This window comes from Oncorhynchus tshawytscha, linkage group LG01 (assembly GCF_018296145.1).
Source record: "Oncorhynchus tshawytscha isolate Ot180627B linkage group LG01, Otsh_v2.0, whole genome shotgun sequence".
Taxonomy (NCBI): Eukaryota; Metazoa; Chordata; class Actinopteri; order Salmoniformes; family Salmonidae; genus Oncorhynchus; species Oncorhynchus tshawytscha.
The window spans coordinates 5,530,655-5,547,287 of record NC_056429.1 but is presented as its reverse complement, the minus strand read 5'-3'; the positions used below and the strand labels follow the sequence as shown (position 1 = coordinate 5,547,287).

General features: G+C 45.1%; 1 protein-coding gene across 3 annotated transcripts in view; it reads left to right on the top strand.

Moving 5' to 3' along the window:
* The window catches only part of hps5 (HPS5 biogenesis of lysosomal organelles complex 2 subunit 2), a 41,789-nt gene extending 27,263 nt beyond the window's left edge, over window positions 1-14,526 (top strand). For 2 of the 3 annotated variants that reach the window (XM_042321704.1, XM_042321735.1), the window contains exons 13-21: window positions 58-213; window positions 441-509; window positions 2,888-3,465; window positions 3,541-3,661; window positions 6,252-6,401; window positions 6,652-6,885; window positions 9,465-9,571; window positions 9,727-10,195; window positions 13,736-14,526. In XM_042321704.1, coding sequence (XP_042177638.1) covers window positions 58-213; window positions 441-509; window positions 2,888-3,465; window positions 3,541-3,661; window positions 6,252-6,401; window positions 6,652-6,885; window positions 9,465-9,571; window positions 9,727-10,195; window positions 13,736-13,796 — 1,945 coding nt within the window. In that variant the 3' untranslated portion in view covers window positions 13,797-14,526. Of the gene's footprint in view, window positions 1-57; window positions 214-440; window positions 510-2,887; window positions 3,466-3,540; window positions 3,662-6,251; window positions 6,402-6,651; window positions 6,886-9,216; window positions 9,431-9,464; window positions 9,572-9,726; window positions 10,196-13,735 lie in introns of those variants that run through there. The other variant, XM_042321749.1, reaches the window with a different exon arrangement.
* The last annotated feature ends 2,107 nt before the right edge of the window (window positions 14,527-16,633 follow it).

Genomic DNA, 16,633 nt, shown 5'->3' with positions numbered 1-16,633 from the left:
CAGCAGAGCTTTCTACTACAGCCTAGATTCTAACTGTCCTGTGTGTCTTTTCCTCAGTGTCTCCAGTTTTGTGAAGAAGACTACTGAGAAGATCAACACTCTCCAGATGAACTCTGACCTTTGGCCACGTCCCCCTGACCCTAAGGACGGGGGTCAAGGACATGTGGAGGCTGTAGCTACCACTGTACCATTCCCAGAGGACGGTGACCACGAGTGAGTTGAGATATTGGCTTGCTTTTTTTCTTCTTGTACTGATCTATACTATTGATTCTATATACTATTGATTCTATAGTCTATAGTCTGTATTGGACAGCTTTAGCGATGTCCGTGCAGTAGGAAGCTGTCCGTAATTTTCAAAGCAAAGCAATGAAATGGATTTGATGCCAGACCAAATGATTGTCTCCCCCCCTTTATTTTCCCTTGTGGTGTGTTTTACCCAGGGAGTGTCTGGACCCAGGAAATGCAGAGACGGATCAACAGGACCTGATAACGGCTACAGAGAAAGGGATGTGAGTACAGAGCAACACTACAACCCTGTTTATTATACAAGACTGTACAGTACATGGTAACCCTAGATACATACCCCTCTAGGACATGGTAACACGAGATACATACCCCTCTAGGACATGGTAACCCTAGATACATACCCCTCTAGGACATGGTAACCCTAGATACATACCCCTCTAGGACATGGTAACACTAGATACATACCCCTCTAGGACATGGTAACACTAGATACATACCCCTCTAGGACATGGTAACACTAGATACATACCCCTCTAGGACATGGTAACACTAGATACATACCCCTCTAGGACATGGTAACACTAGATACATACCCCTCTAGGACATGGTAACACTAGATACATACCCCTCTAGGACATGGTAACCCTAGATACATACCCCTCTAGGACATGGTAACACTAGATACATACCCCTCTAGGACATGGTAACCCTAGATACATATCCCTCTAGGACATGGTAACCCTAGATACATACCCCTCTAGGACATGGTAACCCTAGATACATACCCCTCTAGGACATGGTAACACTAGATACATACCCCTCTAGGACATGGTAACCCTATACCCCTCTAGGACATGGTAACCCTAGATACATACCCCTCTAGGACATGGTAACCCTATACCCCTCTAGGACATGGTAACCCTAGATACATACCCCTCTAGGACATGGTAACACTAGATACCCCTCTAGGACATGGTAACACTAGATACCCCTCTAGGACATGGTAACACTAGATACCCCTCTAGGACATGGTACCCTAGATACCCCTCTAGGACATGGTAACCCTAGATACCCCTCTAGGACATGGTAACACTAGATACGTACCCCTCTAGGACATGGTAACCCTAGATACATACCCCTCTAGGACATGGTAACCCTAGATACATACCCCTCTAGGACATGGTAACCCTAGATACATACCCCTCTAGGACATGGTAACCCTAGATACATACCCCTCTAGGACATGGTAACACTATACCCCTCTAGGACATGGTAACACTATACCCCTCTAGGACATGGTAACACTATACCCCTCTAGGACACGGTAACACTAGATACCCCTCTAGGACACGGTAACACTAGATACATACCCCTCTAGGACATGGTAACACTAGATACATACCCCTCTAGGACATGGTAAACCTAGATACATACCCCTCTAGGACATGGTAACACTAGACCCCTCTAGGACATGGTAACCCTAGACCCCTCTAGGACATGGTAACACTAGATACATACCCCTCTAGGACATGGTAACCCTAGACCCCTCTAGGACATGGTAACCCTAGACCCCTCTAGGACATGGTAACACTAGATACATACCCCTCTAGGACATGGTAACACTAGATACATACCCCTCTAGGACATGGTAACACTAGATACATACCCCTCTAGGACATGGTAACCCTAGATACATACCCCTCTAGGACATGGTAACCGTAGATTCATACCCCTCTAGGACATGGTAAACCTAGACCCCTCTACGACATGGTAACCCTAGACCCCTCTAGGACATGGTAACACTAGACCCCTCTAGGACATGGTAACACTAGATACATGCCCCTCTAGGACATGGTAACACTAGATACATACCCCTCTAGGACATGGTAACCCTAGACACATACCCCTCTAGGACATGGTAACCCTAGACCCCTCTAGGACATGGTAACCCTAGACCCCTCTAGGACATGGTAACCCTAGACCCCTCTAGGACATGGTAACACTAGATACATACCCCTCTAGGACATGGTAACCCTAGATACATACCCCTCTAGGACATGGTAACACTATACCCCTCTAGGACATGGTAACCCTAGATACATACCCCTCTAGGACATGGTAACCCTAGATACATACCCCTCTAGGACATGGTAACCCTAGATACATACCCCTCTAGGACATGGTAACCCTAGATACATACCCCTCTAGGACATGGTAACCCTAGATACATACCCCTCTAGGACATGGTAACCCTAGATACATACCCCTCTAGGACATGGTAACCCTAGATACATACCCCTCTAGGACATGGTAACACTAGATACATACCCCTCTAGGACATGGTAACACTAGATACATACCCCTCTAGGACGGCAGGTGGCCTAGTGGTTAGAGCGTTGGACCAGTAACCGAAATGTTGCTAGATCGAATCCCCGAGTTGACAAGGTAGAAATCTGTTGTTCTGCCCCTGAACAAGGCAGTTAACCCACTTCCCCGGTAGGCTGTCATTGTAAAGGAGAATTTGTTCTTAAAACTGACTTGTCTGACTTGCCAAATAAAAGATGTATAGCGAGTCTGATTTATAATACCCTTTTAAGTGAACATGGGGTTTTTAATGTTCCATGTATTGTACCCATCTTAGCTCTCAGATCCAGGATCCCTTGGTTCTGTTGGACCCAGCCTGTCTCAAAGAAACTCTACAGGAGTGGATCCCTGTGTTGGAGAGGGTTCTAGGTCCTGAGCTGGATCTAGGTCTGGGAAAGCAGAGTCCAGCTGGTGAGGAGGAGGAGACGGAAGATGCTGCAGACAACCGTCCAGAGAACGTTCAGTCTGAGATCCCCTCGAGCTCTCCTGAGGGCCAGGAGGAAGGGAAGAGAGGAGAGGATTCCCCACAACAAAATGGAGGACAAGAGGACCAGAGAGAGGCTCAGGACCATCACAGACCTGACGAGGCCTCCACTGAAGAGAACCTGAGGGTGTGGTCCCCCAAACCTCTCCCCCCAGACCTCCAGGCTCACCTTACCCAGCTGGCCACTCTGTACCTGGAGCTGGGTTATTTTGGGGACCCTGTTGTCCAGAAAGAGAGGGGTGTAGTAGGGGTCAATGCATTCTTGAGACGGTTCTTCTTCCTTCTGGACCAGGAGCGGGTGAGGAGGATGTGTCTACTCGGCTACGGGGACCAGCCTGAGGTCCACATCTCCTTCATGGAGGCCATGCTAGGTGTGTACCATGGACAGGTTCTATGAAACACACACACACACGTTCACTATTAAAAGGGCTTTTCTCCCCTGCCAGAACTAACCCAGTCCAGTAAGGTGGTAGAGGTGATCCAGAAAGGAGACCTGCTCAAATCTCTACGCTGTCTCAGAGAACTACAACCCTGGAGCGCTCCGATGCTCCTCGCTCACCTGCACAGGTAGATAAGCCACTCTCCTCTCCTCTCTCTCCCTCACCTCTCCTCCTCCCCGTCTCTCCTCTCTTTCTCCTCCCTCTCTCCCCTCTTTCCCTCTACTCTCTCCCTCCTCTCCCCTCAACTCTCTTAACAGTCAACCGCAGCGTCACCTAGCTTTATTAGTCAACCACTAGCTTTATTTGTCAACCACAGCTTCACCTCACTTAAGTCAACCACAGCTTCAAATCACTTTACCAGTCAACCACAGCTTCGCCTAGCTTCGACAGTCAACCACAGCTTCGCCTAGCTTCGACAGTCAACCACAGCTTCGCCTAGCTTCGACAGTCAACCACAGCTTCGCCTAGCTTCGACAGTCAACCACAGCTTCGCCAGCTTCGACAGTCAACCACAGCTTCGCCTAGCTTCGACAGTCAACCACAGCTTCGCCTAGCTTCGACAGTCAACCACAGCTTCGCCTAGCTTCGACAGTCAACCACAGCTTCGCCTAGCTTCGACAGTCAACCACAGCTTCGCCTAGCTTCGACAGTCAACCACAGCTTCGCCTAGCTTCGACAGTCAACCACAGCTTCGCCTAGCTTCGACAGTCAACCACAGCTTCGACTAGCTTCGACAGTCAACCACAGCTTCGCCTAGCTTCGACAGTCAACCACAGCTTCGCCTAGCTTCGACAGTCAACCACAGCTTCGCCTAGCTTCGACAGTCAACCACAGCTTCGACTAGCTTCGACAGTCAACCACAGCTTCGACTAGCTTCGACAGTCAACCACAGCCACAGCTTCGACAGTCAACCACAGCTTCGACAGTCAACCACAGCTTCGACAGTCAACCACAGCTTCGACAGTCAACCACAGCTTCGACAGTCAACCACAGCTTCGACAGTCAACCACAGCTTCGACAGTCAACCACAGCTTCGACAGTCAACCACAGCTTCGACAGTCAACCACAGCTTCGACAGTCAACCACAGCTTCGACAGTCAACCACAGCTTCGACAGTCAACCACAGCTTCGACAGTCAACCACAGTTTCGACAGTCAACCACAGCTTCGACAGTCAACCACAGCTTCGACTAGCTTCGACAGTCAACCACAGCTTCGACTAGCTTCGACAGTCAACCACAGCTTCGACTAGCTTCGACAGTCAACCACAGCTTCGACAGTCAACCACAGCTTCGACAGTCAACCACAGCTTCGACTAGCTTCGACAGTCAACCACAGCTTCGACTAGCTTCGACAGTCAACCACAGCTTCGACTAGCTTCGACAGTCAACCACAGCTTCGACTAGCTTCGACAGTCAACCACAGCTTCGCCTAGCTTCGACAGTCAACCACAGCTTCGCCTAGCTTCGACAGTCAACCACAGCTTCGACTAGCTTCATCCAGAAATCTGGTGACTTAACACTCTTGTGTTCGTTTCATGTGAATTAATTCTGTATTCCCTGTCCTGTTCCCATAATGACCGCCCCATTATAGCTGGTTATAAATCCATAATACATATTATCACCTAATGTTGTGTTAGATCTTTTTATAAACTTAAGTTGTTTTGAACATTACAAGTTTTGAACTTCTATTTGCTATTTATGGCCTGTAGGCCTCATTGACCTGAGCTCATACTACTAATTTTTGAGTAAAAAAAGCATAATGTATGGATTATTTAGACTATAACAAATACTCAGATGAAACATATTGTGCTATTTATCACAGACTACTTTGTGTCGAAGTTTAACAAGCACTCTCTGGTCCTCACCAGTGTCATGATCAAAGATATGATCAAGAGCCTCACATACAGTATATCGTTTGGTCTTTGTGCTGCCACAGAATGAATTGTGAGCAAGGCCTCAAAAAAGCTTTATACCAGAGCTGTGAGAAAAGTTCTATATATTATTGAAACAATGTTGCGATTGTTTGTGAGAATGCCAACGGGTGTGGTTCCCGTGGGGGTTGCCATGGAAGCCAAGAAGGTGTGTGTGTGTGTGTGTGTGTGTGTGTGTGTGTGTGCTCAAACACACATGCATGTGGGGGTCTAGGAGAGGAAGTGTGTCCATCTGATGAATAGGCATATGCCTGAACTAAATTGTGTACACTAATTGTAGTCTCACCCATTCATTTCTAATGACCGGTCATTTTTGACCAGGAACGCCACAGGTGTACAAAAGTTGAATAAAACACCCAAAATTTTATATGAAATTCATCAAAATGTATTTTGTGTGTTCAGATGCCCTGTGTGGACAAAGTCATGGAACCTTATGACAATCAGATTAAATTAACTACATTTTTCAGAGAGAGAACTTGTTAATTTGGGGCAGCAGGGTAGACTAGTGGTTAGAGCGTTGGATTTGTAACCGAAAGGTTGCAAGATCGAATCCCCGAGCTGATAAGGTAAAAAATCTGTCATTCTGCCCCTGAACAAGGCAGTTAACCCACTGTTCCTAGTTAAATAAAGGTAAAATTTAAAAAATCTATTTAAAAAAAAATTGGTCCAATTGGACCGGAACACAGCAGGGAGGGTTAAGCCTACTGAGCATCATAATGTCTGTCTCACTCGTCTGTAGTTCATGATAACGTTCTCTAAATCACCTTCCTCTCCTCTTTGTGTAGGTTGTATGAGAAACATGGAGAGTTAGCAGTTCGCTCCTTCACCCAGTTCTATCCCACAATCCTCCCCTCTGACGTCACAGCCATGGCCAAACATAGCCACTTCCTGGCTTACCTAGACAACCTTGTCCAATCACGGGCCGAGGAACAAAGGTAGGTTTACACTAAACCATGAAGTACAATGTTTTTTTATAGATCTTTCTCTCCATTTTAAAGAGTTAATGTATCACAGCCCATCAATATGAATACATGCAGGTGCTGTTCATTAGGGTACACAACGGGAAACATTTTTATAACGTTTTGCAACAGAAACTACCCAAATCCAGGTTATCCCTCTGTGCTTCAGTACATTCTTCTATTTGGTACCTAATGAACACCATGCTGTTCTGTTTCTCTCCCTTAGACTGTCATTCCTTGGGTCCCTCCTCCAACCAGAGGCTCTGCGACAGGATTGGCTGGGGCTGGCCCTTACCCACGATGCACCTCAAAAGAGCGACACACTGACCACAGACGGACAACCGAGATGGCACTCCCATTTCTTCAGCTGGGGTTATGGTCGTCTCCTATCCCTCCTGATACGCCTTCCAGCTGACCTGGCCTCCAAACAGAAGATGGCTGAGACATGCAGGATCAACGGGTAAAGACTATATGTATACACACACACACACACACACACACACACACACACAGTACCAGTCGAAAGTTTGGACACACCTACTCATTCTACATTGTATAATAATAGTGAATACATTAAAAACTATGAAAAATTACATATGGAATTTTTTTATTTTTTTTACCTTTATTTAACCAGGCAAGTCAGTTAAGAACAAATTCTTATTTTCAATTACGGCCTAGGAACAGTGGGTTAACTGCCTGTTCAGGGGCAGAACGACAGATTTGTACCTTGTCAGCTCGGGGGTTTGAACTTGCAACCTTCCGGTTACTAGTCCAACGCTCTAACCACACCAAAAAGTGTTTCAAAAAATAAAAAATGTTATATTTGAGATTCTTCAAAGTAGCCACCCTTTGCCTTGTTGACAGCTTTGCACACTCTTGGCATTCTCTCAACTAACTTCAACAGCTCAAATAAGCACAGAGAAATGACAGTCCATCATTACTTTAAGATATGAAAGTCAGTCAATCTGGAGAATTTCAAGAACTTTTAAAGTTTCTTCAAGTGCAGTCGCATAAACCATCAATCGCTATGATGAAACTGGGTCTCATGAGGACCGCCACAGGAAAGGAAGACCCAGAGTTACCTCTGCTGCAGAGGATAAGTTCATTAGAGTTACCCCCTGTAGATTGCAGCCCAAATAAATGCTTCACAGAGTTCAAGTAACAGACGCATCTCAACATCAACTGTTCAGAGGAGACTGCGTGAATCAGACCTTCATGGACAAATTTCTGCAAAGAAACCACTACTGAAGAACACCAATAGTAAGAAGAGACTTGCTTGGACCAAGAAACACGAGCAATGGACATTAGACTGGTGGAAATCTGTCCTTTGGTCTGATGAGTCCAAATTTGAGATTTTTGGTTCCAACCGCCGTGTCTTTGTGAGACGCAGAGTAGGTGAACAGATGATCTCTCCATGTACGGTTCCCACCGTGAAGCATGGAGGAGGAGGTGTGATGATGTGGGGGTGCTTTGCTGGTGACACTCAGTGAATTATTTAGAATTATCGGCTCTTAACCAACCATGCTATTTTGTTTTGTTTTTTCACATTGTTCGTAACTTATTTTGTACATAATGTTGCTGCTACTGTCTCTTATGACCGAAAAGAGCTTCTGGACATCAGAACAGAACATCAGAACAGAACATCAGAACAGAACATCAGAACTGAACATCAGAACATCAGAACAGAACATCAGAACAGAACATCAGAACTGGGATTACTCACCTCAAAAAGGACGATGAGTTCGTCTTCAATGAGTCGGACGCTTCTTCTTTGGGATCTGAACACCTCAAACTTAGATTTGTCTGTCCATAATACTTTTTTTCCAATCTTCCTCTGTCCAATATCTGTGTTTTTTTGCACATTTTAATCTTTTCTTTTTATTGGCCAGTCTGAGATATGGCTTTTTCTTTGCAACTCTGTCTAGAAGACCAGCATCCTGGAGTTGCCTCTTCACTGTTGACGTTGAGACTGGTGTTTTGTGGGTACTATTTAATGAAGCTGCCAGTTGAGGACTTGTGAGGCGTCTGTTTCTCAAATCTCGATACTCTAATGTACTTGTCCTCTTGCTCAGTTGTGCACTGGTGCCTCCCACTCCTCTTTCTATTCTGGTTAGAGCCAGTTTGCACTGTTCTGAAGGGAGATCTTCAGTTTCTTGGCAATTTCTCACATGTAATAGCCTTCATTTCTCAGAACAAGAATAGACTGATGAGTTTCAGAAGAAAGTCCTTTGTTTCTGGCCATTTTGAGCCTGTAATCGAAACCCACAAATGCTGATGCTCCAGATACTCAACTAGTCTACAGAAGGCCAATTTTATTGCTTCTTTTATCAGCTATGCTAACATAATTGCAAAAGGGTTTTCTAATGATCAATCAGCCTTTTTAAAATGATAAACTTGGATTAGCTAACACAACGTACCATTGGAACAGGAGTGATGGTTTCTGATGATGGGCCTCTGTCCACCTATGTAGATATTCCATTAAAAATCTGCCGTTTCCAGCTACAATAGTCATTTACAACATTAACAATGTCTACACTGTATTTCTGATCAATTTGATGTTATTTTAATGGACAAAAAAGTTGCTTTTCCTTCAACAACAAGGACATTTCTAAGTGACCCCCAAACTTTTGAATGTGTGTGTGTGATGTACTTAAATACTGATCATGGGTGAAGAGACACTACTTGATTTCTGCCAGAGGGGGGCGATATCATGTCACCATTAAATGCAGGCTAATGTTTTTCCATGTGTACCTGTGTTAGGACTGTTATAATGACTGTGTTCTCTGTGCAGGTACTGGACTGGCTATGTGTACCTGTGTTAGGACTGTTATAATGACTGTGTTCTCTGTGCAGGTACTGGACTGGCTATGTGTACCTGTGTTAGGACTGTTATAATGACTGTGTTCTCTGTGCAGGTACTGGACTGGCTATGTGTACCTGTGTTAGGACTGTTATAATGACTGTGTTCTCTGTGCAGGTACTGGACTGGCTATGTGTACCTGTGTTAGGACTGTTATAATGACGGTGTTCTCTGTGCAGGTACTGGACTGGCTATGTGTACCTGTGCTGTGAGCTCCAACGTCGTACAGAGGCTTTCTCTACCATCTGTAGACTGGACGACATGAGTCTGCTGGAGGAACCCAGTGGTAATGACTGTCATAGTAATCATTTGAATTAAGGGATTAACCTCTCAGTGTACTACTACTACTACGGTTTAGTAAATATTTGGTCTACATGATCACAACCCTGAATGCTCTTATTTCTTTATATGTCTTTAACTCTCTCCTGGTGTGATTCTCAGGCATGGTGCCTCAGACCATGGATGAGTGGAAGATGCTTCTCCAGCTGTCTCAGCAGTGTAGTAACAGCAGACCGTCTGACCATATCCCAACCCCAGATCCCAACCCCTCCTTGGCTCCTACCCCTTCCCTGGCTCCTACCCCTTCCCTGACTCCTACCCCTTCCCTGGCTCCTACCCCTTCCCTGGCTCCTACCCCTTCCCTGGCTCCTACCCCTTCCCTGGCTCCTACCCCTTCCCTGGCCCTAGCCTCCAACGGGACCAGCCCCAGCCTGACCAACGGTGGCTCTGCAGCTGACCATATCCAGACAGAGGTGACTCCAGAGAACCTGGTCTTGCGTCTGGCCCGGGCTGTGGGCCCCGACCGGGCCCTTGAGGCCCTACAGGAGGTGGGGATGCAGTCGGACATGGAGCTGGGGCCACACTCCACCCTGGTCTGTGAGCTGCTCCGTGTGGCTGAGAAGAGACAGAGGTGGGTGATGGAACATACCAGGGACGATGATAACAGATACCAGGGACGATGATAACAGATACCAGGGACGATGATAACAGATACCAGGGACTATGACACCAGGGACTATGACACCAGGGACGATGATAACATATACCAGGGATGATGATAACAGATACCAGGGACGATGATAACAGATACCAGGGACGATGATAACAGATACCAGGGACTATGACACCAGGGACGATGATAACAGATACCAGGGACGATGATAACAGATACCAGGGACGACGATAACAGATACCAGGGACGACGATAACAGATACCAGGGACGGTGATAACAGATACCGGGGACGATGATAACAGATACCAGGGACGATGATAACAGATACCAGGGACGATGATAACAGATACCAGGGACGATGATAACAGATACCAGGGACGGTGATAACATACCAGGGACTATGATACCAGGGACTATGATACCAGGGACTATGATACCAGATACCAGGGACTATGATACCAGGGACGATGATAACATATACCAGGGACGATGATACCAGGGACGATGATACCAGGGACGATGATAACAGATACCAGGGACTATGATAACAGATACCAGGGACTATGATACCAGGGATGATAACATATACCAGGGACTATGATACCAGATACCATCATACCAGGGACTATGATAACAGATACCAGGGACTATGGTATCAGATACCAGGGACTATGATAACAGGAACGATGATAACATATACCAGGGACTATTATACCAGATACCAGGGACTGTGGTATCAGGGACTATGATACCAGGGACTATTACACCAGATACCAGGGACTATGATACCAGATACCAGGGACTGTGATACAAGATACCAGGGACTATCATACCAGGGACTATGATACCAGATACCAGGGACTATGATACCAGATACCAGGGACCATGGTATCAGGGACTATGATACCAGATACCAGGGACTGTGGTATCAGGGACTATTAAACCAGATACCAGGGACTATGATACCAGATACCAGGGACTGTGATACAAGATACCAGGGACTATGATAACAGATACCAGGGACTATGATACCAGATACCAGGGACTATGATACCAGGGACTATTATACCAGATACCAGGGACTATGATACCAGATACCAGGGACTGTGGTATCAGGGACTAGGATACCAGATACCAGGGACTATGATAACATATACCAGGGACTATGATACCAGGGACACTTATAACCGATACCAGGGACTATGATACCAGGGAATATGATACCAGGGACTATGATACCAGGGACTATGATACCAAATACCAGGGACTATGATACCAGGGACTATGATAACAGATACCAGGGACTATGATACCAGGGACGATGATAACATATACCAGGGACTATGATACCAGGGACGATGATAACAGATACCAGGGACTATTATACCAGGGACTATGATACCAGATACCAGGGACTATGATAACAGATACCAGGGACTATGGTACCAGGGACTATGATACCAGATAGCAGGGACTATGATAACATATACCAGGGACTATGATACCAGGGACTATGATACCAGGGACTATGGTATCAGGGACTATGATACCAGATACCAGGGACTATGATACCAGGGACGATGATAACATATACCAGGGACTGTGGTATCAGGGACTAAGATACCAGAGGCTATTATACCAGATACCAGGGACTAGGATACCAGAGACTGTGGTATCAGGGACTAGGATACCAGATACCAGGGACTATGATACCAGGGACTATGATACCAGATACCAGGGACTATGATACCAGGGACGATGGTAACAGATACCAGGGACTATGATACCAGGGACGATGATAACATATACCAGGGACTATTATACCAGATACCAGGGACTGTGGTATCAGGGACTAAGATACCAGAGGCTATGATAACAGATACCAGGGACTATGATACCAGGGACTATTATACCAGATACCAGGGACTATGATACCAGATACCAGGGACTATGATATCAGGGACTATCATACCAGATACCAGGGACTATGATACCAGATACCAGGGACTATGATACCAGGGACGATGGTAACAGATACCAGGGACTATGATACCAGGGACGATGATAACAGATACCAGGGACGATGATAACAGATACCAGGGACTATGATACCAGGGACGATGGTAACAGATACCAGGGACTATGATACCAGATACCAGGGACTATGATACCAGGGACGATGATAACAGATACCAGGGACTATTATACCAGGGACTATGATACCAGATACCAGGGACTATGATACCAGGGACGATGATAACAGATACCAGGGACTATGATACCAGGGACTATGATACCAGGGACGATGGTAACAGATACCAGGGACTATGATACCAGATACCAGGGACTATGATACCAGGGACGATGATAACAGATACCAGGGACTATTATACCAGGGACTATGATACCAGATACCAGGGACTATGATACCAGGGACGATGATAACAGATACCAGGGACTATGATACCAGGGACTATTATACCAGATACCAGGGACTGTGATACATGATACCAAGGACAAGGATACCAGGGACTATGATCAGCTAGTTAAAGAAAACATGTCATTGATTGATATCATAACAATCATCCCCTAGACAACACAAGGTTATACAAATAGGGCCTTAGACAACACCAGGTTATACAAATAGGGCCAGAGACAACACCAGGTTATACAAATAGGGCCAGAGACCACACCAGGTTATACAAATAGGGCCAGAGACCACACAAGGTTATACAAATAGGGCCAGAGACCACACCAGGTTATACAAATAGGGCCAGAGACCACACCAGGTTATACAAATAGGGCCAGAGACCACACCAGGTTATACAAATAGGGCCAGAGACCACACCAGGTTATACAAATAGGGCCAGAGACCACACAAGGTTATACAAATAGGGCCAGAGACCACACAAGGTTATACAAATAGGGCCAGAGACCACACCAGGTTATACAAATAGGGCCAGAGACAACACCAGGTTATACAAATAGGGCCAGAGACCACACCAGGTTATACAAATAGGGCCAGAGACCACACCAGGTTATACAAATAGGGCCAGAGACCACACCAGGTTATACAAATAGGGCCAGAGACAACACCAGGTTATACAAATAGGGCCAGAGACCACACCAGGTTATACAAATAGGGCCAGAGACAACACCAGGTTATACAAATAGGGCCAGAGACCACACCAGGTTATACAAATAGGGCCAGAGACCACACAAGGTTATACAAATAGGGCCAGAGACCACACCAGGTTATACAAATAGGGCCAGAGACAACACCAGGTTATACAAATAGGGCCAGAGACAACACCAGGTTATACAAATAGGGCCAGAGACCACACCAGGTTATACAAATAGGGCCAGAGACAACACCAGGTTATACAAATAGGGCCAGAGACAACACCAGGTTATACAAATAGGGCCAGAGACCACACCAGGTTATACAAAAAACACATATGATACTAACGTTCCTCTGTTTTTCCTGTCTACCTCAGGGCTCTGATCCAGACCATGCTGGAGCGCTGTGATCGCTTCCTCTGGTCCCAGCATGCTTAGTGAGACAACACCAACCAACGCGCCTAGCGGGTCCTCAACCAACGCCATTCAGAACAACTATTACGGACAACTGCTATGGGGAGTAATGTTAGGGTCAATTCCATTTCCAATTCAGGCAGTTAAACGGAAATTTAATTTCCAGTTATCCACATTGAAAAAAGCAATTTAATTGACTGAATTGAAATGCAATTGATCCCAGCCCCGATCTGATCCAGAGCCGATCTGATCCGAAACAAGTTAAATTACCCTTAATGTGACCACAATGCTTACTAACTACTTTTTAAACTGGGCCCTAATCATTTATGTTGTACCGCTCATGACTACTTTTTAAACTGGGCCATAATAATTTATGTTGCACCATTCCGGAGTTCCATTCCGCACCAACATTCTAGAATGCGACTCTGGTTGACCTGGTACTGTCAAGACAGAAGACTGTATTTAAGTTGTTATATTTTATAGTTGCCAAAACCCTGCCTTACCGAAGAAATATGGGATTCATCTATAAATCATCTGAAAGTATTGTTTTTGAGTTGTGAGGTCCTCGGATGCATTTTCAACCCTGATGATGGTATATCTGACTTCCTCCTTGGGTCAAACTACTGCAACATGGTTATAAAGCACCTGAATGAATCCTTTTGAAGACATTTGTGAAAATATAATTTTATTGAAATGCTCTAGTCTATTAATATAATATTTAATGTGAATAATAAAATATATGATGGTGATCTGATCCACGGATTGTCATTATTACAAATCAAACTTTAAATAAAGAATGCTTAAAAATGGGAGAAAGGCTTCCAGGATAAATGGATGTTTTCATGTTGCTGTGTGTGGAAGAAGAGAACGACACATGCAGAGTGTCTCTTGTGTAAGCGGGTGAAGTTGTTGTGTTGGTAGTACTGTCATTAGAGATCCTATTAAATAACGCTGGAATGAAACCAGTCTTTTGTTTTCTCGTGAAACGGTGCGTGATAAATCCACACCTGGAACATCAAAGAGATACAGCGAGAGAGAGAAAGTACAGAAAAGTTGTTGCTGTTGTATCTTGATGTCCTCCTAAAAGAATGTCTCAAATATAAAACATCACATTTTCAATTGGAACAAATTTGATTGACCTCAAACAAAAAAAAAATGAGCTTGATTTTCCAGAAACAGTCCTCATATTATCTCTCCTTCTCCTCCTGTCCTTCGCATAATCCTCTCCACTCACTCATCTCCTATCTCCTCCGGTCCTGTCTTGCCCACCTGGTCGTGTCATTGGAAGCCCCTGGCTTAGTGACAATCAGATTCAAAGGTTTCGACATTTGGGCAGAGCCACTGAAGACACTGACACTCAGTGTTTAGAACAGAGAGACAGATAGATGGGCGAAACAGATAGACGGGATTTAAAAAAAATAAAAATAAATTGAAGACTGTGGAATAATATGGATGACGTCACCGTTACATTCCATGCTGTTTATCCTGATCGGAATTACAGCTGCCTTTTTGTTTTTTTAAAGAGTCAAATCGGCACCTAGAATTATTGCTTCCTGATTCTTTGCAGTGGAATTCATAGCTGTTGCATGTGGATGTATAAGAAAACTACTGGTCCGTTGAGTCGCTCTCTAAAACAAGTGTCCTTCATACCCCATTAATGAACCCAGGGGGGGAAAAAAGATTTGTTTCGCCTCTAATGAACACGTCTCTGGAGTTGTGCCTTCCTCTAATGAACACGTGTCTCTGGAGTTGTGCCTTCCTCTAATGAACACGTGTCTCTGGAGTTGTGCCTTCCTCTAATGAACACGTGTCTCTGGAGTTGTGCCTTCCTCTAATGAACACGTGTCTCTGGAGTTGTGCCTTCCTCTAATGAACACGTGTCTCTGGAGTTGTGCCTTCCTCTAATGAACACGTGTCTCTGGAGTTGTGCCTTCCTCTAATGAACACGTGTCTCTGGAGTTGTGCCTTCCTCTAATGAACACGTGTCTCTGGAGTTGTGCCTTCCTCTAATGAACACGTGTCTCTGGAGTTGTGCCTTCCTCTAATGAACACGTGTCTCTGGAGTTGTGCCTTCCTCTAATGAACACGTGTCTCTGGAGTTGTGCCTTCCTCTAATGAACACGTGTCTCTGGAGTTGTGCCTTCCTCTAATGAACACGTGTCTCTGGAGTTGTGCCTTCCTCTAAGGAACACGTGTCTCTGGAGTTGTGCCTTCCTCATCTGACAGGTCTGTATAGGGTTCTGTTTAATCTAGAGATTATAATCCAAATACTGGTGCTTGAGGAAACGTTTTTTAAGAGGATGTTTTTAAATACAAGCATCTTTAACAAAATGCTCCGTAATGTCGCTGTTCTTTACGACGTAAAGAAACTCCATTTTACGGATTGTAAAATTAATCATGTAAACATACTGTAGATTAATTTATTGCTATTGAGTCAATAGACAAAATGGTTGAATGCTGAGAAGAATCTATCCCCTCTCGCATTGCAATAAGAGCTCAAATGGTTCTGGTCAACAAGACCCGGACAGAGAGGTCTTTGATGTTGAGGAGTTGTCACCAGACACACTGATAAGTGGATTCTGGACATTCCTAATGACACACACACACACACACACACACACACACACACACACACACACACACACACACACACACACACACACACACACACACACACACACACACACACACACACACACACACACACAAGTTGACTGTGCTGCCAGGGTATAAATGAGTCTTCACCTGTTAAAGGAAGACATGCCACACACACACACCTGTTGATTACAACTCACAATGCTTAGCAGTGCCCTTTAAAGTACATATTATTAATTCGGGCCTCCTAAACAATGTGTTTAGGT